General features: G+C 38.4%; 1 protein-coding gene across 1 annotated transcript; it reads left to right on the top strand.

The window, feature by feature from the left end:
* Positions 1-380: 380 nt before the first annotated feature.
* On the top strand, positions 381-17,521 carry LOC103238197 (short transient receptor potential channel 6). Its single transcript, XM_008002969.3, is given in 6 exon segments — positions 381-559; positions 11,848-11,891; positions 13,837-13,848; positions 16,608-16,934; positions 16,937-17,460; positions 17,462-17,521. Coding segments are annotated over 6 exon segments (1,146 nt in total).
* Positions 17,522-23,770: the final 6,249 nt, after the last annotated feature.

Genomic DNA, 23,770 nt, shown 5'->3' with positions numbered 1-23,770 from the left:
GATTGTGATGTTTATGAAAGTGTATCTGGGAGGCAGCTGTGTCTGTTGGTCTGGTGCTAAGGAAGAAGGTCTGAGCCACAGAGAGAGGTGGACTTGAGAATACGGATGTGGATGAGCATAGCACATCCAGGGAGAGCAGGCAGGAAAAGGAGGAAAGTGAGGTTGGAGCCCTGAGTCTGATATTTAGGGGAAGGAAAAGGGAGAATATCCTGGAAAGTGGACTGAAAAGAAGCTGAGAGGTATGAGGAAAGCCAGAAAAATGAAGCGTTACAGAAATCAAGAGAAGAGAATGTTCAAAGAGAAGCTGGTGGCCTAAAAAGTCGTCTTGCTGAAACCTGAAGTAGGGTCAGGCCTTAGAAATGTTCTCTGGGTTAGCAATAATGAGTCCGTGGGAGATCTTCCAAACAGCATTCTCAGTGGTATGTTGGGTGCAGCAGCCAGAGTGTGATGAGTGGGAAGTGAGGAAGCGGATGACTATTCAACAAATGGCGTTAGAAAAAGATCTTTTCAAAGGAAGAAGCAAGAGACGCTCACTAAATGTCTATTATATGGCAAGAACGTGAAATAAAAACAAACACGAAATATGTTCAAGTGCTTGCCCTCGAGGAAAATATAAGAGAAGGATGTATTTGAATGTAGCCTAAAGTTCACTGCCATTTTCAGAAATAGAAATGTGAAGAGAAAATTAAAAATACTGGAAAGGGCACTAGTAGAGGTGTAAGAATAGAAGATGAGGACACACACTGGGGAGCTGTAAGAGATAGTCCGGGGTGTCTTGAGCTGAAATTTAGAAAAAAAAAATAGCTAAGATTAACCAAGGCAAATCAGAGGAAGAAAAAATCTGAAAGTAGGAACCCTGATTAGGAAGCTCCCTGCCATGGGCAACTTTTCATTTGAACACCTTCAAGTTCATCCTGTTTTAAAAGCAATCATCACCGCACCTTAAAAACCTCACCTTCAGCTACATATTTTTATCCAGTTCAGTTGTATGCTCTTCTTCTCTTTACAACCAAATATTTTTGTTTGTTTCTTTGTTTTTTATTATACTTTAAGTTCTGGGATACACTTGCATAACATGAAGGTTTGTTACATAGGCACACATGTGCCGTGGTGGTTTGCTGCACCCATCAACCCGTCATCTACATTAGGTATTTCTCCTAATGCTATCCCTCCCCTAGTCCCCATCCCCCGACAGGCCCTGGTGTGTGATGTTCCCTTCCCTGTGTCCATGTGTTCTCATTGTTTAACTCCCACTTACGAGTGAGAACATTAGGCGTTAAAACCAAACATTTTGAAACGCTTCTCACCCATGCATGGAATATCTCCTTTCAAGGTCCTGTTATTTACCCCAATCTACTTTTTCAGTTATATCTCCAGTTGCTTGTCTGTGGAGGCAGGGGGATGAAAGGGAATGCAGGTTGCTGACGGGCAGTCACAGCACCTGTCCAAGGCAGGCCCCTGTGGTTCTGTTTGGCAGGAGCTCTCTGTACTCTCTGTCGCTGCTGCCCCCACCTGCTACTCTTTCCTCCCTCTTATTTAAATGTCATTGGGCTTCTAACCTCTTTAGTCTTCCAGGTGTTTTTTGAAACCTTTATTCAGTGCTGGTCCCCTATCTATCCTCTTTGCTATAACGTTTATTTCCTTACTATGGGGCCTTGGAATGTTCAATTTTGTTTTTGAAAACAATCTAAGAGAATAGACATAAAGAAGAAAATAGTTGTGTTTTTTTTGTTTTGTTTTGTTTTGTTTTGTTTAAATCCTGCTATATTCCTAATGGGATACCTTAAAATGGATTTACATTCAGTGATTAAATGTATCTTCAAGTGGTATACATGTTAAGTTCTTCCTTCCTTGGGGTCTTTGCCCTAACATTCCCTGTCATACTCACCAAGTTCCCTTCTTCCATTGTGGACAAATATGCTACATTTGGAATGCTCCAATGTTTGTGTATTCCCAATTCTCTTTTCCTCCTATCCTCCAACATATCATTGGGAGCATTAAAGTAAGAAGGTGAAAAAAAGGATGGGGAGGAAATGGGATGATTTGGCTACTTTTTTAATTTAGAGAAACATGGAAGTGTATTGATTTATCTAGTTTGTGGTTAACTTCTGAAAAAGTTAGCTAATGGTTGACTTAGTCATTTTGGGGTATTATAACAAAATATCCTAGACTAGGTGGCTTATAAACAACAGAAGTTTACTTCCGGTCCTGAAGGCTGGGAAGTCCAAGATCAAGACACTGGCAGATTCATTGTTTGGCAAGAGTCCACTTCCAAGGCATCTTTTTACTGTGTTCTCACATGGCAAATGGGCAAGCAATCTCTCTGGTGCCTCTTTGATAAGGGCACTAATCCCATTCATGAGGGCTCCACTTTCATGAACTAAATACTTTCTAAATGCCTACCTCCTTGTACAATTACCTTGGGGGCTAGGTTATCAACATATGAACTTTGGGGAGACACAAACACTGAGATCCTAGCATTCTCATTTTTCCCCTTGTCCCCCTGCACCAAATACATGACCTTCTCATATGCAAAATACATTCATTCCATCCCCAGAGCCTCAAAAGTCCTAACTCATTCCAGTATCAACTCAAAAGTCAAAAGTGCAAAGTCTCATTTAAATAGTATCTAAATCAGATATGGGTAAGACAGCCTCAGGGTATGATTGATCCTGAGGCAGAATTTTCTTCAGCCATGAACCTGTGAAATCAAATCAAACATGTTATGTACTTCCAAAATACAATAGTAGGACAAACACAGGACAGACATTCCCATTGCAAAAGTGAGAAATAGGGCAGATAGGGAAGAAGGAAGGAGTGATAAGTCTTGAGCAAATTCCAAACCTTAAGGCTCAAGAATAATCTTCTTGGACTCACGCTCTTTCTTCCAGGTACATTGAAGCTGTTATTCCACCTTCTGGGTGCACTCCAGCTGCAGCCCTGCCCCAAGGGTTTGGGCAGCCCCACCCCTGCAGCAGCTCTGTGCCTGGGCCCCTGCCCTCATGCAGTTCTCAGTGGTGGCTTCACCTCCTCAGCAGCTGTGTGTCTTGGGTTACATGCCTGAGGCTCTCTGGTGCTGGAATCACTTCCCATTGGTTTTACCAGTCTGGGGTTGCAGGGGCAGTCCTGTACCCATGGCTCCACTGGGCATTGCCCCAGCAGAGGGTCTCTGTAGTGACGCTGGGCTCTTATACTCTTGGCTTGTAATGGGAGGAGCAGCCTGAGGATTTCTGAATTGCCTACAGGATCATTCTTCTATTAATTGAACAACAGGTCCTGGCTTCTGTTTAGATAACTGACTAATCTTCTTGTTCATTTGGCTACACTCTTTGTGTTTTCTTTGGAATAAGCTCTTTTATTCTTTTCAGTATGATTAGTCTGGTAATGTTCCAGATCTTTAAGTTCTACTTTTCTTTTAACAATTTTATCTTTACATCCTTTTTCTTTTCTCACATTTACCGCAAACAGTCAAGAGAATACAAGGCACACCCTCAACACTTTGCTTAGACTTTTCCTCATCCAAATATTCAGTTTCATCATTCACAAGTTTTACTTTTCATAAAACACTAGGACATGAACACAATTCAGCCACGTCCTTTGCCTCTTTAGAGCAAAGATGACCTTTCCTCCATTGTCCAATAACATGTTCCTCATTTCCATCTGAGGCCTTCTCAGAAAGGCCTTTGCCATCCATACTTGTACCAAATTCTGTTCAGGATTATTTAGGTATTCTCTAAAATAATTAAAGCCTTCTCTACAACTGTCCTCTTTTTTTTTTCAGAATTAGCTTTAACTGTTTGTGGCAATGTAGGCTTTTTCTAGCATGGGTGGCAATAACAAAATGCTTCAGACTGGGTGGCTTATAAACAACAGAAATTTATTTCTCACAGTTATGATGGCTGGGAGGTCCTATTCTAGATTAAGGTGTCAGCGTATGTGGTGTCTGAAGAAGGTCTGCTTCTTAGATAGTCATCCTTTCACTGTGTCCTACAGGGCAGAAGGGTGAGTGATCTCTTGGGAGCCTCTATTATAAGGGCACTAAGCACATTCATGAATGCTTTTATCTCATGACCAAAGGCCCTACTTCCTGATACCATCACCTTGGGAGTGATTATTTCAACATATGCATTTTGTGGGGACACAGACATTCAGATCATAGCAGTCAGTGATAAAAGAAATGAGATTGCAGCCCCCACTGTCTTTCTCACATCAAGCCCTGAATCATCCGTGTGTGTTTATGTGTTTGTGTGTGTGTATTTGCTTACTAGCCCTGGAGAAGAAAAGATTCCAAAGGATGTCATAATGCCAAAACATCTAGATGAAAAAGTCCATTACTTGTGCAGATGTTTCAAACACATAATGCTGAATATCCCAATCTATGGAAACATTCAGTGATGATTCTTTTTTCATTTTGTTCTTGATGTTTTGGCAGAGTACAGTTGCAGCCTGATTTGCTGAGTTTAAGAGCCAAAAATCACATTTTCTATCTAAGGTTATCAGGTTGATACTCTAGAAAGGGTTTCTTCATAACCTAAAGATGTATACTTTCTTCTCTTAGAGTACTCATGTAACACAAATAATTTTTCTCGCTTCTATTACTTATTTAATTCAACCAGAACAGATAAAAAAGATCAATAACACAAACAAATCCTCAGAAATTGCTACGAAAATAAACAAACATGTATTATTACAAACAAATGGTGTAAGTTGGGACAAAATTTTAAAATAGATATAAATGGTCCTAAGAATTTTTTTAAGGAAATTGTGAATTAAGTTTTCTCATATAAACATATTAAGAATTAATAACACAACCTCTTTCAACCGTGATCTATTTCAAGAACGCTGTGAGTTGGCTGCAACTATCCAGGTCCTCAAATATCTGACACCCTGATTCCACAGTCGGCTCTTGTACCAGAGGAACGTGACACCAGAGTTCTATTTGGAACTTTGCATTTCACTAATCCTATTCAGCCTCATATCCATGTCATGCTGGGTCACTGCCCAGACTGCTTGTCCTTGTGGTCATCTGTCTTCTTTATGCCCCAAACTGTTCTTAGTTTTCTGTCCTCTGACTCATCCTCCCAACAGTCTTCTCCTATCTGAATCCTTAATTATTTGTGGGGAGGCAAGGCAAAGAACAAAAGTTCGTCAGTCTTATACCTTTTTATTTTTTATTTTTTGTGGGTACATAGCAGGTGTATGTATTTATGGGATATATGGGATATTTTGATACAAACAGACAAGGTGTAACAATCACATCAGGATAAATGGGGTCTCTATCACCTCAAGCATTTATCCTTTGTGCTACAAACAATCCAGTTATACCTTTAGTTAATTTTAAATGTACAACTAAATTATTATTGACTATTAGTGACCCTGTTGTGCTATGAAATACTAGATCATATTCACTCTATCTATTTTTTGTACCCATTAACCATCCTCATTTCTTATCTCCCCATTACACCATCAAGCTGTGGTAACCATCATTCTACTCTCTACCTCCATGAGTTCAATTGTTTTAATTTTTAGCTCCCACAAATAAGTGAGAACGTGTGAAGTTTGTCTTTCTGTGCCTGGCTTATTTCACTTAACATAAAGACATCCAGCTTCATCCATGTTGTTGCAAATGACAGATCTCATTCTTTTTTGACTGAATAGTACTCCATTGTGTATATGCACCATGTTTTCTTTATTCATCTGTTGATGGACACTTAGGGCTTTCAAATCTTGGCTATTGTGAATAGAGCTGCAATAAACATGGGAGTGCAGATATCTCTTCGATATTGCTTTGATTTGCTTGCTTTTGGGTATATAGCTAGCTGTGGGATGGCTGGATCATACGGTAGTTCTATTCTTAGTTTTTTGAAGAACCTTTAAACTGTTCTCCTCAGTGGTTGTACTAATTTACATTCCTATCAACAGTGTACAAGGGTACACTGTTTCTTCACATCCTTGCTGGCATTTGCTATTGTCTGCCTTTTGGATAATAAACCTTTTTAACTGGGGAGAGATGATATTTCAATGTAGTTTTGATCTGCATTTCTCTGATGATCAATGATATTGAGTATCTTTCCATGTACCTGTTTGCCATTTGTATGTCTTCTTTTGAAAAATGTCTATTCAGATTTTTAGCCCACTTTAAATTGGATTATTAGATTTTTTCCCCTAAAGAGTTGTTTGAGCTCCTTATATATTCTGGTTATTAATTCCTTGTCAGACAGATAGTTTGCAAATATTTTCACCCATTCTGTGATTGTCTCTTCACTTTGTTGATTGTTTCCTTTGCTGTGCAGAAGCTTTTTAACTTCATGTGAAACTTTTTAACTTCATTAGTCCATTTTTGCTTTGGTTGCCTGTGCTTGTAGGCTATCAATGAAAAAATCTTTGCCCGGACCAATGTCCTGGGGAGTTTCCCCTAAGTTTTCTTGCAGTAGTTTCATAGTTTGAGGTCTTAGATTTAAGTCTTTCATCCATTTTGGCTTGATTTTTGTGTATGGTAGGAGATAGTGGTCTAGTTTCATTCTTCTACATATGAATATTCAGTTTTCCCAGCACCATTTATTAATGAGACTGTCCTTGACCCAATGAATGTTTTTGGCAACTTTGTCAAAAAAATAGTTCACTGTAGATGCATGGATTTGTTTTTGAGTTCTCTATTCTGTTCCATTCATCTATGTGTCTGTTTCTATGCTAATACCATGCCGTTTTGGTTACTGTAGCTCTTTAGTATAACTTGAAGTCAGGTAATGATTCCTCCAAAACAAAGACTGTTGTTCTTTTTGCTCATAACATTGGCTCTTCTGGGTCTTTCAACATTTCATATGAATTTTAGGATTGTTTTTTCTGTTTCTGTGAAGAATGTCATTGGTGTTTTGATAGGGATTGCATTGAATCCATGGATTGCTTTGAGTAGAATAGACATTTTAACAATATTGATTTTTCCAATTCATGAACATGGAATATCTTTCAATTTTTTAATGTCTTCTTCAATTTCTTTCATCAAAATTTTAGTTTTCACTGTAAACATCTTTCACTTTTTGGGTTAAGTTACTTCCTGGGTATTTAATTTTTTTAGTAGCTATTTTAGATGGGATTACTTTCTTGATTTCTTTTTCAGATTGTTTGCTGTTGGCATATAAAAATATTACTGATTTTTGTATTTTAATTTTGTATCCTGCAACTTTACAGAATTTATCAGTTCTAATAGTTTTTTGGTGGAGTCTTTAGGTTTTTCCAAATATGAGATCATATTATCTGCAAACAAGGGTAATTTGACTTCTTTCTTTCCAATTTGGATGTCTTTTATTTCTTTCTCTTGTCCAATGGCTCTAGCTAGCACTTTCAGCACTATGTTGAATAACAGTGATGACAAGTAGGCATCCTTGTCATGTTGCAGATCTTAGAGGAAAGGCTTTTAGTTTTTCCTATTATGATACTAGCTGTGGATCTGTCATATATGGCTTTTATCATGTTGAGATATGTTCCTTCTATCCCCAGTTTTTTGAGGGTTTTTATCATGAAGTGATGTTGAATTTTATCAAATACTGTTTCAGCATCAGTTAAAAGGATCATATTCTTTCATTCTTCATTCTGTTGTTATGATGTATCACATTGATTAACTAGCATACGCTGAACCATCCATGCATCCCTGGCATAAATCTCAGTTGGCCATGATGAATGATCTTTTTAGTGTGTTGTTGAATTCAGTTTGTTAGTATTTTGTTGAGGAATTTTGCATCAATGTTTACCAAAGATATTGGCCTGTAGTGTTCTTTGTTTCACGTATTTTTGTCTGGTTTCAGTATGAAGTTAATACTGGCCTCATATGATGAGTTTGGAGGTATTCCCTTCACTTCTATTTTTCAGAATAGTTTGAGTAGGGTTGATATTACTTCTTATTTAAATGTTTGGTAATATTCAGCAGTGAAGCCATCCTGGACTTTTTCTTTGCTGGGAAAATTTTTGTTAAGGCTTTGATGTTGTTACTTGTTATTGGTCCATTCAGGTTTTGGATTTCTTCATGGTTCAATCTCGGTAGGCTGTATGTGTCTAAGAGTTTATCCATTTCTTCTAGGTTTTCCAATTTATTGGTATATAGTTGTTCTTAGGAGCCTCTAATGAGCTTTCAAATTTCTGTGATATCTAATGGTAATGTCTCCCTTTTTATGTCTAATTTTTAAAAATTTTGGTCTTCTCTCTTTTTTTCTTAGTCTGGCTAGAGGTTTGCCAAATTTATTTACCTTTTCAAAAAACTATCTTTTCACTCCACTAATCTTTTGTATTGTTTTCTTTAATTTCATATTATTTTTGCCTTGACCTTTATTATTTCTTTTCCTCTACTAACTTTGGGTTTGGTTTACTCTTGTTTTTCTATTTCTTTAAGAAGCATCGTTAAGTTGTTTATTTGAAGTTTTTCTTCTTTTTTGATGTTGGTACTTATAGCTGTACACTCTCCTCTTAGTTTTGCTTTCATTATATCCTATTCCATAGGTTTTGGTACTTTGTGTTTCCATTATCATTTGTTTCAAGAAAATTTTCAATTTCCTTCTTAATCTTTTCAGTGACTCACTGGTCACTCAGGAATATATTGTTTATTTTCCATGTGTTTGTATAGTTTCCAAAATTATTCTTATTAATTTGTAGTTTTATTCCATTAGGGTCAGAGAAAATATTTGATATTATTTCAATTTTAAAGAATGTTTAAATATTTGTTTTCTGGCCTCACATATGGTCTATCCTTGAGAATGATCCATGTGTTGAGGAGAAGAGTGTGTATTCTGCAGCCACTGGATGAAATGTTCTATAATATCTATTAGGATCATTTGGTCTATAATGCAGATTAAACCTCATGTTTCTTTGTTCATTTTCTGTCTGAATGATTTGCTCAATGCTGAAAGTAGGGTGTTGAAGTCTTCAGTTATTAATTTTTTGGGGTCTCTCTCTCTCTTTAGCTCTAATAACATTTGTTTTATATATGTGAGTGCTCCGGTGTTGGGGGCATAAATGTTTATAATTGTTACATCCTCTTGCTGAATTAATCCCTTTATCGTTATGTAATGGTCTTCTTTGTCTCTTTTTAGAGATTTTGTCTTAAACTCTGTTTTTCTAATATAAGTATAGCTATTCCTGCTCTTTTTTGGTTTCCACTGGCATAGAACATCTTTTTCCATCCCTTTATTTTCAGTCTTGTGTGTTTTTACAGGTTACATGTGTTGATTGTTGGTAACAGATCACTGGGTCTTGTTTTCTAAATTTATTTAGCTACTTCATGTTGTTTGATTGGAGAGTTTAGTCCATTTACATTTAATGTATTATTGATAAATAAGGACTTCTGGCCATTTTGTTATTTGTTTTCTGGTTGTCTTATGGTCTTCTCTTTCCTCTTTCCTTCCTTCCTGCCTTCCTTTTGGTGAAGGTGATTTTCTCTGGTGGTATGTTTTAATTTCTTGCTTTTTATTTTTCGTGTATCTGTTGTATGATCTTAGATTTGAGGTTACCATGAGGCTTGGAAATAATATCTGTAACTCTTTATTTTAACAGATGATAACTTCACACTGATTGCATAAACAAAGTAACAAATAAGCAAGAAGAAAACTAATACAATTCTAAACTTATATTTCATCTTTCTGCTTTTTACCTTTTTGTTGTTTCTATTTATATCTTATTCTATTTATATCTCTATTTCTTGAATTTGTTGTAGTTATTATTTTAGTTGGTTCATTTTTCTTCACCTTTCTACTTAAGATATGAGTAGTATACCCACCACAATTACAGTGTTATAATATTTTATGTTTTTCTGTATACTATTACTAGTGAGTTTTGTACCTTCAGATGATTTCTTATTGCTCGTTAACATCTTTTTCATTCAGATTAAATAAATCTCTTTAGCATTTCTTATAGTACAGGTCTTGTGTTGATGAAATCCCTCAGCTTTTGTTTGTCTGGAGGTCTTTATCTCTCCTGATGTTTAAAGACTACTTTCACTGGATATAGTATTCTAGGATAAAAGTGTTTTTCCTTCAGCACTTTAAGTATGTCATGCCACTCTCTCCTGACCTGAAAGGTTTCCACTGAAAAGTCTACTGCCAGGTGTTTTGGAGCTCTGTTGTATGTTATTTGTTTCTCTTCTCTTCCTGCTTTTAGGATCTTTTCTTTATCCTTGATCTTTAAGAGTTTGATTATTAAATGCCTTGAGATAGTCTTTTCTTGAGGTTAAATCTTCTTGGCATTCTATAACCTTCTCATACTTGGATATTGACATCTTTCTCTAGTTCGGGGAAGTTGTTATTTGAATAAACTTTCTACCTCTATCTCTCTCTTTACTTTCTATTTAAGGCTAATAACTCTTAGATTTTCACTTTTGAGGCTACTTTCTAGATCTTGTAGTTGTGCTGCATTCTTTATTCTTTTTTCTTTTGTTTTTTTGTGTATTTTTGAATAGCCTATTTTTGAATAGCCTATCTGTGTATTTTTTTAACTCTTTCTTCTGCTTGATCAATTCTGCTAGAGACTCTGATGCATTCTTCAGTATGTCAATTGCATTTTTAACTCCAGAATTCCTGCTTGATTATTTTAAATAATTTAATATCTTTATTACATTTATCTTACAGGATTCTGAATTCCTTCTCCATGTTATCTTGAATTTCTTTGAGCTTCCTCAAAACAGATATTTTAAATTCTATCTAAAAGGTCACATATCTGTTTCTTCGGAACTGGCCCCTGGTGGCTTATTTAATTTATTTGGTGAGGTCATGTTTTCTTGTATGTTCTTGATGTTTTGAATGTTTGTCAGTGACTGGGCATTGAAGAGTTAGGTATTTATTGCAGTCTTCTCAGTCTGGGCTTGTTTGTACTCATACCTCTTGGGAAAGCTTTTCAGATATTCAAAGGGATTTGGGTATTGTGATCTAAGTTATTGGTCACTGCAGCCATATCTGCATTAGGGGTCACCCCAAGCCCAGTAACGCTGTGGTTCTTGCAGACTCATAGAGGTACCAGCTTTGTGGTCTTGGATAAGATATAGAAGAATTCTGTAAATTACAAGACAGAGACTCTTGTTCTTTTTCCTTACCTCTCTCACACAAATAAAGCCTTTCTTTCTGTGCTGGGCTGCATAGAGCTGGGGGAGGTGTGACACAAGCACCGCTGTAGCCACTACCAGTGGGACTGCACTGAGTTAGACCTGAAGCCAATACAGAACTGGGTCTCATCCAAGGTGCTGTGAAACCACTACCTTGCTACCACCTATGTTCATTTAAGGCCCTAGGGCGCTACAGTCAGCAGATGGTGGAGCAGCCAGAATTGTGTTCTTCTCTTTGGAGTGACAGTAAGTTCCCTCGAGTCTTAGGTGGGTTCAGAGATGCCATCTTGGAGCCAGCCTGGAGCTGGAAACTTTAGAAATCTACCTGGTGCTCTATTATTACTGCAGCTAACCTGGCACTGAAACTACAAGACAAAGTCCTTTCCACTCTGTCCTACCCTTACCCCAGGCAGAGGAATGTTTCCCTGTGTGCACCGCCACCTCAGGCCCACAGGGAGTACTTCCAGGGTACTGCCAATGTTCACTTAAGGCCCAAGGGCTATTCTGTCATATTGTGGTGAATGCTGCCAGGCCTGTGACTCATCCTTCAGGGAAGTGGACCCTCCTTTGGCACAGAGTTTATCCAGAAATTCCATAAAAGAGCCAAGGCCTGGAACTGGGGACCCCAAGAGCCTGCTTGGTGCTCTTCCCCACTGTGACTGAGTTCATACTTTTCTCAAGCAGAAGGAGTCTCTCCTTGTAGTCACCAGAACTGTGAATGTGCTAGGTCACACCTGAAACCAACATGTCTCGGAGTCTCACCCAAGGTCCACAGCATGTACTACCTGGTTACCACTGCTGATCATTCAGAGCTGAAGGGCTCTTTAGTCAGCAGGCAATGAATCCTGGCAGGACTGGTTTCTTCTTCAAGATGGTGAACTCCCTCCCAGCCCAGGATATACCTAGAAATGTCATCTGGGAGCTTGGCCCCCTAGTGGGGCACTCACGACTCTGACTGGTGTCTTTTCCTACCATGGCTGAGCTGGTATCAAAGTTTCAAAACAAAGTCCTCTTTACTCTTATCCCTCCTCTCCTCAAGCATAAAGAAGGGATTTCTTTAAGAGCTGTAAGCTGTGCTGCCTGGGGTTGGGGGAGCAATGATGCAAGCACTCCCTTAGCCACCCTGGCCTGTGTCTCACTAGGTTGAGTGCCCTCCAATTCCACTGGCTCCAAACCTAGCACAGCACTAGGACTAGTGGCCTAGACACCTTTCAACTTTATATAGAACCCCAGAGCACAGTAGCCCATGGTGGGGAGGCCTGTCAAAACTCAAGTCCCGACCCCTGGGATGGATGATTCCCCTCTGGCTATGGCTGGCCTAAATGCTCCCTCTGTGGACATTGGCTGAGTCCTGCCTGGTGTTGGCATCACTGATTTCTAATGCAAAGCCCCACAGTCACTGCACCCTCCATCCCCCAAATGCACAGATTCTCTTCTCCGTGCTGTAAGACTGCTGCAGGGGGAGAACGGAGGGGTAATTTAGGCAACTTAAGACTGTCTTTTCTACTCTATTTAGTGTCTCTTTCAGTGATAGGAAGTTTAAAACCAGGTACTGTGATTGCTCACCTGATTTTTTCTTCTTATGAAGGTTCTTTGTCTGTGTATGGATAGTTGTCAAATGTGGTGTTTCTGCTGCGAGGATGACCTTTGGAGACTTCTATGGCCATCCTGCTCTGCCCTCAGTCTTACTTTTGAAAGAGCTAAGGTTCTCAATTTTGTTACCATCCATGTTTATTTTTTACATACATTTTAGTGTTGCTGTGATGAAACAGACAACCAAGTATTGTTTCTAAGACACCTATGATTCTATCTTAACCAACTGTCCAAATTTCCTCTGACATTTAAAAAAATTTTAACTTTCTAAAAATGGGATCCTAAATATAGGGAAAAAAGCCCACAAAACGTTCAGGCCATCTTTTATACCTAAAACTATCTTTGAGATTCCCCAGATAGCCCCTGGAAAATTACAAATATTGTTTCTTTTACTTTATAAAAAGAGAGATGCTGGAAATTAACTAGATTTGTTTGATGAGTTGCATGGGAAAAGTTGTCAAATCAAAAGAGTAATTTAGCCATCTCTGTGCTAACATTGTATAGGTAAAATTTTATTAATATGAATTTATCAGAAATTGTATGTTTTATGGTGAACTCCTGGTATTTGTCAATATTTTCACTGTCCACAATATATTTTAACCCTCAGGAATAACACTGATAAAAACTCTAAGAAATAATGTGTCAGGTTTTCCTATGCTTATGAATCCTGGCAGTGCTTTGCCTGTCTAATGAGCTGATGATTTCAGGCAACTACTGTATTATCAGTAATATATTAGTAATTATTTTAAATTTTACTTGGGTGAAGCCTTGCTCTTTTAATTTTAATGTAGTATTTCTAGTCTAGTAGTTCTCAATTGGGGATGCACATAAGACTTACTTATAAAGTGTTATAGCGGTATAGCTCTCTACACCCTACTCCAGACTTACTGAATCTTTTCACTTGTTATTCTTGGTATATTATAAGTCAGGATAATTGTATACTATATCTCAAGATTTTTTCTCTATAAAAATTGTTTACCCATTTGTGTAAATCAGATGTAACATTAATTGACAATAGACTTAATTGTTGCCAGGCACAGAAAGACAAATATTGCATGTTCTCACTCATATGTGATAGCTAAAAATGTTGATCTCATGGATGCAGAGAGTAGAATGATGGTTACCGGAGACTGGGAAGAGTAATTGGGTGTAGGAGGGGAGAGGTTGGTTAGTGGGTACAAAAATACAGACAGAAGGAATAAGATCTCATGTTTGGTAGCAGAATAGGGCAATGTAGATAACAATAATTTATTGGGTATTTCAAAATAACTAGAAGCATGGAATTATAATGTTTCTAACCCTAAGAAATGATAAGTGTTTAAAGTGATAGCTATCCCAATTACCCTGATTTGACCCCTACACATTGTATGCTTGTATCAAAATATTACATGTATCCCATAAATACTATAACTATTTATTGTATATCCATAAAAATTAAAAAATAGACAACTATCATCCCCAAAAATATTTTATCAAAAACAATTTAATGGCATTGTGGAAGTAAGACCCATCCTCTTCACAGGTCCCACCTCACTCAAGGGGAGGTGATTATAAAGGGTAAGTGTACCACTGAACAGGAATCTTGGCAGCCATCTTACTTCCCAATCCATCCCCATCAATACTTAAATCAGTGGAAATGTTTTTTTTTTGTTTTTTGTTTTTAAATTTATTTATTATTATTAAACTTCAAGTTGTAGGGTACATGTGCACAACGTGCAGGTTTGCTACATATGTATACTTGTGCCATGTTGGTGTGCTGCACCCATCAACTCGTCATTTACATCAGGTATAACTCCCAATGCAATCCCTCCCCCCTCCCCCCTCCCCCCTCCCCATGATAGGCCCTGGTGTGTGATGTTCCCCTTCCCGAGTCCAAGTGATCTCATTGTTCAGTTCCCACCTACGAGTGAGAACATGCGGTGTTTGGTTTTCTGTTCTTGTGATAGTTTGCTAAGAATGATGGTTTCCAGCTGCATCCATGTCCCTACAAAGGACACAAACTCATCCTTTTTTATGGCTGCATAGTATTCCATGGTGTATATGTGCCACATTTCCTTAATCCAATCTGTCACTGATGGACATTTGGGTTGATTCCAAGTCTTTGCTATTGTGAATAGTGCTGCAATAAACATACGTGTGCATGTGTCCTTATAGCAGCATAATTTATAATCCTTTGGGTATATACCCAGTAATGGGATGGCTGGGTCATATGGTACATCTAGTTCTAGATCCTTGAGGAATCGCCATACTGTTTTCCATAATGGTTGAACTAGTTTACAATCCCACCAACAGTGTAAAAGTGTTCCTATTTCTCCACATCCTCTCCAGCACCTGTTGTTTCCTGACTTTTGAATGATCGCCATTCTAACTGGTGTGAGATGGTATCTCATTGTGGTTTTGATTTGCATTTCTCTGATGGCCAGTGATGATGAGCATTTTTTCATGTGTCTGTTGGCTGTATGAATGTCTTCTTTTGAGAAATGTCTGTTCATATCCTTTGCCCACTTTTGGATGGGGTTGTTTGTTTTTTTCTTGTAAATTTGTTTGAGTTCTTTGTAGGTTCTGGATATTAGCCCTTTGTCAGATGAGTAGATTGACAAATGGGATCTCATCAAACTAAAGAGCTTCTGCACAGCAAAAGAAACTACCATCAGAGTGAGCAGGCAACCTACAGAATGGGAAATGTTTTTTTAAAATCTTTAATTCATAGGTCAGTTGCCAGTTTCAATTTTTTTTAAGATTTATTTCTTTTTGTAACTTCCCATAATTTGAGGTTGGAAGAGACATAAAAGTGATGTCAGGCTTGCCTCCTTTGTGATCTACACTCTGGTAGTTGTCCTCTCTGCTTCTTCCTGCCTCTACTACTCCTTCTCAGCCTCATTCACTAGTTCTTTGAAAATTCCTTAATATTAATATTCTCTGGGGTTCCATCCTCATCTCTCTGTTGGGAAAAGCTGAGTGTTGGGAGAAGCTGAGGCAGGGCTTGCATGTCTGACATAATGTAAAAGAGTCTTGGAACATGTCTGGAGTACAGGGTCTAAAACCCCTCATGGTCTTTGGAACACCAAGCTCTGTGCTAAAGGGTGGAAGGCTACCCTGACACACCATAGTCTAAGCCCAGGGCATAAAACCCCTCGTGGTTTGAATAGAATCCAGGGCTCGTGGCTCTGGAATGTGTCTAGACTTGCTGTCTCCTTGCTCCTTGCTCTCCCAGGATCAATTGTATCTTGAGTTAAAAGAACCTGCTCTCTGTTATCTCAAGTAGCAGAACATGTTCCATATGCCTCAAAGGAAATCCTAAACCGTCACAGCTGTAGATCATGTACTTGCCCTTTTGACTCCCACATTCTCAACCCCTGTTTCTTTGTTTGATCACCAATAAATAGTCTGGGCTTCCAGAGCTTGGGGCCTTCACAGCCTCCATACTTAGCATTGGTCCCTGGACCAACTTTCTCTCTCAAACTGTGTTTTCTCATTCCTTTGACTCTGCCAGACTTCGTTGCCCCTACAACCTGGTGTTGGGTCCGATCACCCCAACATTCCTGGCTGCCCAATGTGGGATGACAAAGACCCTGGTGAAGGAATGCTAGAATGTGTAAAAGTGGAGGATGCATTGTCAAAGGACACCCGAAGACGACTGAAAGAAGCTTGGTGGGAAAGCTGAGTGCTCGGAAGAACCAGGATAACAATGGGACAAAGTGAAAGCAAACATTCTGCTTACTTGAATTTCTTAAGGCATTTATTATGAAGAGGGTGAGGCATGGGGTAAGACTCAGTGGAATCTGAGGCTTGTTTATTCAGAGGGCCCCTTTTAGAGAAAAAGAAGGCAAAGTGAGGACTTAGAAGGAGCTTGGGCAAGTAAAGTCATCTTGAAGCTTCAGTTCCATGGTTAACCTGCCTCTGCTAGAGAAAAACAGATTTAATGAGCACAGAGGCATGATATGGGCTGAGTGTAAAGAAATTTGGACTCAAGGCCCCAAGGAATATTTGTTTGAGTTGTGGAATATGCTTGATTTTGGTATGTTAGCAATTTTCTCAGTATCATTCATTGCAAGATTCAGGGCATTCTGGCATGCTTCCAAAGCCCAGAGCGTCACTGATGCATAAGATACTTTGAAGGACTTGACAAAAGTAACATTGGGAGATAATGGGAAATACTACGATTTGGCCAGGAGGGAGTGGGACCCCTCTGATCCTCGGATGGTGTCTGAAGGTCTTTGTGCAGTTGCTGTGGTTTTGATTTTCTCTGGGATAGCTTATATTTTCCAGCCAATGAAAGCTTTGGACCTCTGCAGATGTCGCTTGGAGGAGCAGTCAAAGACATCTTCATGTTCATGGTCATATTCATTATGGTGTTTGTGGCCTTTGTGATTGGAATGTTCAACCTGTACTCCTACTACATTGGTGCAAAACAAAATGAAGCCTTCACAACAGTTCAAGAGAGTTTTAAGACACTATTCTGGGCTATATTTGGACTTTCTGAAGTGAAATCAGTGGTCATAAACTATAACCACAAATTCATTGAAAACATTGGTTATGTTCTTTATGGAGTCTATAATGTCACAGTGGTCATTGTTTTGCTAAATATGTTAATTGCCATTATCAACAATTCATTCCAGGAAATTGAGGATGACACTGATGTGGAGTGGAAATTTTCAAGGGTCAAACTCTGGTTTTCCTACTTTGGGGAGGGGAGAGGACTTCCTGTTCCCTTCAATCTGGTGCGGGGTCCGGGGTCCCTGCTTTGTATCTTGCTGAAGCTTAAAGGGTGGATTTTTTAGCTCTACCCAGAGTCATAAAAAATGTTTCCAAGGAGATGTAGAGATAAATAGAGATAGAGATAAATAGAGATGGAGATAATTAGAGAGATATAAGTAAGTAGACAGATATAAGTAAGTAGAGCTAAGTAAGAAGAGGTACAAAAGTAGAGACTAGCAAAGAGTAGCAGAGATTTGCAGGGACAGACAGGAACATTTTGAATTATGGAAATTAGCTATGGCTCAAAGTTCAATCAAACTCTGAGAGGACAAATACAAAAGGAATAGAGGGGAAGGAGGTAAGGATAAAAGTGCTCTTTCTTTTCTCTCCAACGGGAACTTTTGGATTCAAAGTTGTGCTAGCAATAGGAAATGTTACTCTTGATATAAATACATGCTTTATTACGTGCCCCAAATGTCACTTGTTTACTTGCAATAATTCAACCTTTGATAAAAGTCAAATTATCTTGATAATTAAAGCCAGGGAAGCAGTTTGGATCACTGTGTCTCTAAATAGACCATGGGAGACATCACCATCTATTTATATTGTAACTGAGATCCTTAAAAAAACTCCTATCTTATCCAAAAGATTTATAGTTGAAGGCTATTGGAGGCTCTACATTTGTGAATTTTGTTCTGATGGTTGTGTGCTTGTGCTGTCTCCTTTTAGTCTGCAGATGCGGAAACCACCTCTGAAGAGGAAGCCGCTTCTGAAGAGAAAGCCACCATCAAGAACAAGCAATGATAGCTGTGGTGGTTTTATGAAAAAGAAAAGGGGGACATGTTGGGAAAAGCTGAGTGTTGGGAGAGAAGTTCAGGCAGGCCTTGCATGTCTGACATAATGTAAGAGTCTTGGAACACATCCAGGACCCAGGGTCTAAAACCCCTCGTGGTCTTTGGAACACCAAGTTCTGTGCTAAAGGGTGGAAGGCTACCCTGACACACCATAATCTAAGCTCAGGGCATAAAACCCCTCGTGGCTTGAATAGAATCCAGGGCTCATGGCTCTGGAATGTGTCTAGACTTGCTGTCTCCTTGCTCCTTGCTCTCCCAGGATGGATTGTATTTTGAGTTAAAAGAACCTGCTCTCCATTATCGCAAGTAGCAGAACATGTTCCATACGCCTCAAAGGAAATCCTAAACCATCACAGCTGTAGATCATGTGCTTGCCCTTTTGACTCCTACATTCTCACCTGCTGTTTCTTTGTTTGATCATCAATAAATAGTCTGGGCTTCCAGAGCTTGGGGCCTTTGCAGCCTCCATACTTAGCATTGGCCCCCTGGACCCACTTTCTCTCTCAAACTGTCTTTTCTCATTCCTTTGACTCTGCCGGACTTCATTGCCCCCACGACCTGGTGTTGGGTCTGATCACCCCAACATCTCTCTTCTCTTCTCCTTAGACTTACTTTAACTGAATTCTTTCATCTATTCTTGTGGTTCAATACCTTTCTGCATGCTAATACCTTTCCAATTTATATCTCTAGGCCAGCTATCTCTCCTGTTTAAATTTTGCTATCCTCATTTTCTGTTAGAAACCACATCAGTTGTTAAAATGTTATTCACCACGTTTACATATCTGAAATTCTAGTAATCTGCACCTTCTATGACACTGATAATCTTGATTTCTTAAAAAATCTATTTTATGCTACTATTGCTTTTATTAATAAAGCCAGTTTTAATCTATGCTAGCTCTGACAAATGGGATAATTATCATATGAAAGCTGCACTGCAAAATTAAGGAAATCCTCAAGATATTTACTCCTGAACCATTACAAGTGTGTTTAATACTTGTAATGGTGGTCAGGAAAGTGGTGGTCAGGAAAGGCCTAATAGTTAGGATAGCTAAGTAAAACTTCTGTAGGACTTACTTTTTTTTCCTGGGAGTCTTTGCATCATTCTCAATGTGGTAGGCAGTTGGTACCTATCATTAATCAAAAAGTGTGCAATAAAAGGTACATTATATTAATAGCAATATTACTATTATCAACATCAGCACAACAACAACAATGTATATTGCTAGAATATTAAGAAAACATATTTTCTATTTTGAAAGAGAAGACAATTTTTTTTTTAAGTAGGAACAAGTAAGAATAGAGATAAAGCAGAGAAATTAGTAAAACCATCAAACTGAGAACATTTATTGGGTGCCAAAAAAGAAAGCGGCTGCAGGATTCCTACTCACTGCAACTTTTTGCTTCATTCTCTGTGGTTCAACAGCACCCATTCATCGCTCACCTGGAAATATGGATTGCAGTTTAGAAAGGTCTTTAGCAGGCAGCTAGAAAATGCAGTGCTTATAGAATTAGAACTTCCAAACTATTTGGAAATAATGAGGAAATTTAGTTGGTGAAGTGAGAAGAGGGAGTAAGAAAGAGACACAGAGAGACAAAGACAGAAATAAATAAATAAATAAATAAATAAATAAATAAGAGGGAGACACACTCAGAAAGAGGACTAGAGAAAACCTCTGCAGGCAAAACCTTTAACAGAGCCATACAAGATGGGAATCTGGTTCAGAATTATAGTGCTCTGGAATCACAAAACTATCAAACCAATAAGGCCTTGTCATAATGAGTCAGTATAAAATGAATGAGTCTTCCCAGTTTGCAATAAGCACATTTTTTGTTTTTGCTACATTTTGTCCATCATATTAAAATAAATGAAATAATGTACTTAATGGTGTATTTGATAACTATGCTAAGCAGATAACAGCTGACTAGACATCTGTATAGTGCCACTTCCAAAGGCCAAAGTATCCTTCAGATCTTAAGGCTACCTTAATCAGTGGAAGTTTTCACAAAATCTCTCTATACTTGTCTATAGCTTTGAATGTGAACCACTGCACCAGAATCATAGGAAATGAGCTATTAATCACACAAAAAAGTCTCAATCTTCTACTGACATTTTAAAAAGGAAGTGACATTATTTTTATCTACTAAAACTTTTTCTGCTCCTCTCCCTAAAAATATATGCCAGTTGCTAAGTATTCAGCATTGACTTTTCTACCACAGAATACTCATAACGACAGTAAGAATCCCCTTCATTTACTGGGCACCTCCTATGTGCTGGGTATTATTCTATTCTAATCAATTCACATGTAATAGCTCATTTAATTCTCATAAAAGTCAGTGTGTTTGGTATTAGTATCCCCATATTATTAATGTAGAAATCAAGAGAAGAGAGGGTAATTTGCCTAAAATTATGCAGTTACTTGTAAATGACCAACCTTGGGTTTGAACTGCTCTGTGTCTCCACAGCCTGTGTTTGTAACCAAGTTTTTCAGTCTCCCAGAAGGCAGGAAAGGCTACTGATATCCAGTGACCCCTTAGAGAGATTTTTGCCAGTATTTGGATGAAAGCCAACAGTGTTATGTGTGTCCGATACCAAAACAACTATGTTCCAAGAGTATAATTTATGAAGGTCTGTGTGTGGCATGTGCGTGTGCTTGCAAGCACACTTAACATTAGGTTCTGAGTCTAACATCATAAAATACAACCTGTTTTTCAAGTCCAAGTCTTGCCTGATTCCTTGCATCTGTAAGAAAAAGGCCTGGCATGATTTGCTAAGTCTCCAGGACCACCCTGCTTGAGAGATTTCCACTTCTCCAACTCCCCCCAACTTCAACCAATGTAAGTACATGTAACTTCTTCAATGCCTACACCCATCTTTCACTTCCTAATGGCACCAGCTATTTCAGACTTTCATTACTTCACCCCTGAAACAAGAAATAGCCTCCTTTCAATCCTCACTTTCAAGCATCCTCTATATACTGATTCCAGGCTTATCTTTTCAAAACACTATGCTGATCACTAAATTAAACAAATAATTCTTGCATTGGTTCCTCATTTTCCAACACAGCTAAATAGGTGCTCCATTCATACTGCTTCTCTGCATTCTATCCTCTGTCTTTGGAGTTTCGCCCCTATTTGCCACAAACACCCAGTACTCTAGATAATTTCTATTATCTAGAAGAGTTAATATTTCTATATATCTAGGAATAGTTTCTATTATAGTTTATTTTCCCTGCTATTGCACATTTGCTCCTGCTGTTACATATACCTACAGTGCTCTATCTCAGCATTTCCGCCAGTCAGTACTCCACTTGTTGTCTAGGTCTGAGTTCAAAAACCAATATCCCATATGAGGCTTTACCTGATAGTTTCACCTTTACTCCCACTTCCAGGAGAAAAAATTGCCACCTCATTGTCAATCTCCCAGGGCTTTTTCATCCTTGGCGCATAACTTTGTCTTTATGCTCTTGGTCTCCTCAGACCTTAATATAGTACCTAGTGCAGTACACAGCAGATGCTTCACAAATGCTGCATGAAATTATTTAATAAACTCTGTACATACCTTCTCCAGCCAGATATAATTTATTCCTCTGCAAAGCTCTACACTTAGCACTTCTCTTATGCTACTTACTTTAACTCTTTTTCTATTGTTTTAATCTTTCTTCCTTGTCCAATCTCTCCTCACACTTTATAAATTTGTTGACGTTATGGGCCTTATTTGGTTTACAACACATGAAATCTGCATATAAAAATGCACTCAGCAATTATCTGGTGAAGTGAGTGAATGGGAATACAATTCACAATCCTAAACAGGTATACTTTTAAAAAATTCTTAATTATGTCTTCTATGCTAGATATCAAACAACCCTATGCTATGCTTAGCTGGATAATTACATGCATGTTACAGTTATGCCCCTTTCTTTCTACCTTAGACTAGAGCCATACTACAAGGTTGTATGGATATAAGAATTTTGACGTGTACTAGTAAGGCAGTAAACAGAGGGCTTCTTATGGGAGAACCCAGGAGCCACAGAAAGTAGGAAGCTTATTCTTCTGACAAAAAGAAGTTAATAAGTGAATGAGATTAAGAACAGAGGGACCCCTGAAAATGAGGAGATATGACCCTGACTAGGGTAGGTAGATAGGTGTCTTCAAAGAGTGGCATCCATGAGACAGGGCGGGAGGAACAAGAACAGCTCCTCTCCTAGTCTAGGAGCAGCTCCTTGGCTAAAGCAGAATGGATGTGGCATCTTCAAGTTCTAGAGCTCCCAGAGCTGGCCTACATACAGCTCGTGGCAGAGCCAGATGAATGTATTAGATTACATGAAAGACAGATTATTGGCTACCCTATGCTCTGCTTAGCTGCATGGGGTTTGTACTACAGAATTCTTCATTTTGTAGAAGAGTTGATTGTTTGTATGCTGAGATTTATGATGAAGGCATGGAAAGAAAATATGGAACATGATTGTTGTTGTAGGTGGTCCCACACATTTGGTTAGAAGAGGAAATTCTATTGATCTTCAGATAGTGGCCATGCAAGATACAGAGGAGATGAGGCCAGTCTCTGTATGGATGTGTCTTGCCATCTTTACTACATGGCCCAAGGCAACACTCTCAGTTGGTTCTCCAGAAGGAACTGGCCCAGACTACTTTGTGCTCTGTCTTGCTCACCTTTCTACCTGGCAGCTCTAGGGTTTGAGATTAGCACATAAACATTTGCATTCCTCTCTTTTTTCCTGGCTTCTCTACAACATATATTGGTTATTTATGGGAAGCCTTTTCTTAGTTATAAAACCTACTCAGAGAGTCAGTATTAAGAGGATTCTTATTTCTCATGGAATGTCTTTCTTGCAAAGATAGAACTACTGTCCTCAGATGGCAATCTATGAAAGGTCTATAAATTATAGATCCTGTGGTTAATGATTTTTTCCAAGATGGTTCACAATTAAAACTTACACTATTTCAGTTTTATTTTCGGTTTGGTGGTGGTCTTCGTAAAAAAAGAAATATGTCTTTTTTATACTCTGTAAACTTTCTGACAGTGCTTTACCACACAGTGCTTTTTCAGTGCTATGATCCTTTAATGGATTAAAAAAGCAATTTATCCAAATTATAGCATGCCATGATTTTTAAAAAAAATCCAAGTAGTATTGAAACACTTGTATTAAAAGAACAGCAGTTGGTTAATCCACATCTCCCCATTTCAATTTCTTTGTTTCTTCTAGTTTTTATCATCATCCTGCTTTAAAAATATAATTCCTCTATCTTGATTTTTTTCAACTTTAGCCAATGTTTATTATTGAAATTATTTAACTGTCTTACAAATCTCGCACTTCTTAACCACTTCCCCTTGCCCCATTCTCCCAATTCAGCTATATCATAATTTCTAAAATTAAATTTTTAGTCCATGTGCATATTGCTACAGGACTGCAATCTGGACTACTGTTGAGTTAAGCACGGAAGTTTGAAACATTTTCTTTCTAGTGTACCTCTTCAGTTTCCTCCCATTTTTTGATAGTTTCTCATGTGTCTATCCAACTGCCTCCTG

This window comes from Chlorocebus sabaeus, chromosome 11, assembly GCF_047675955.1.
Source record: "Chlorocebus sabaeus isolate Y175 chromosome 11, mChlSab1.0.hap1, whole genome shotgun sequence".
Lineage (NCBI taxonomy): Eukaryota > Metazoa > Chordata > Mammalia > Primates > Cercopithecidae > Chlorocebus > Chlorocebus sabaeus.
This window is presented reverse-complemented; position numbering and strand designations above follow the sequence as displayed.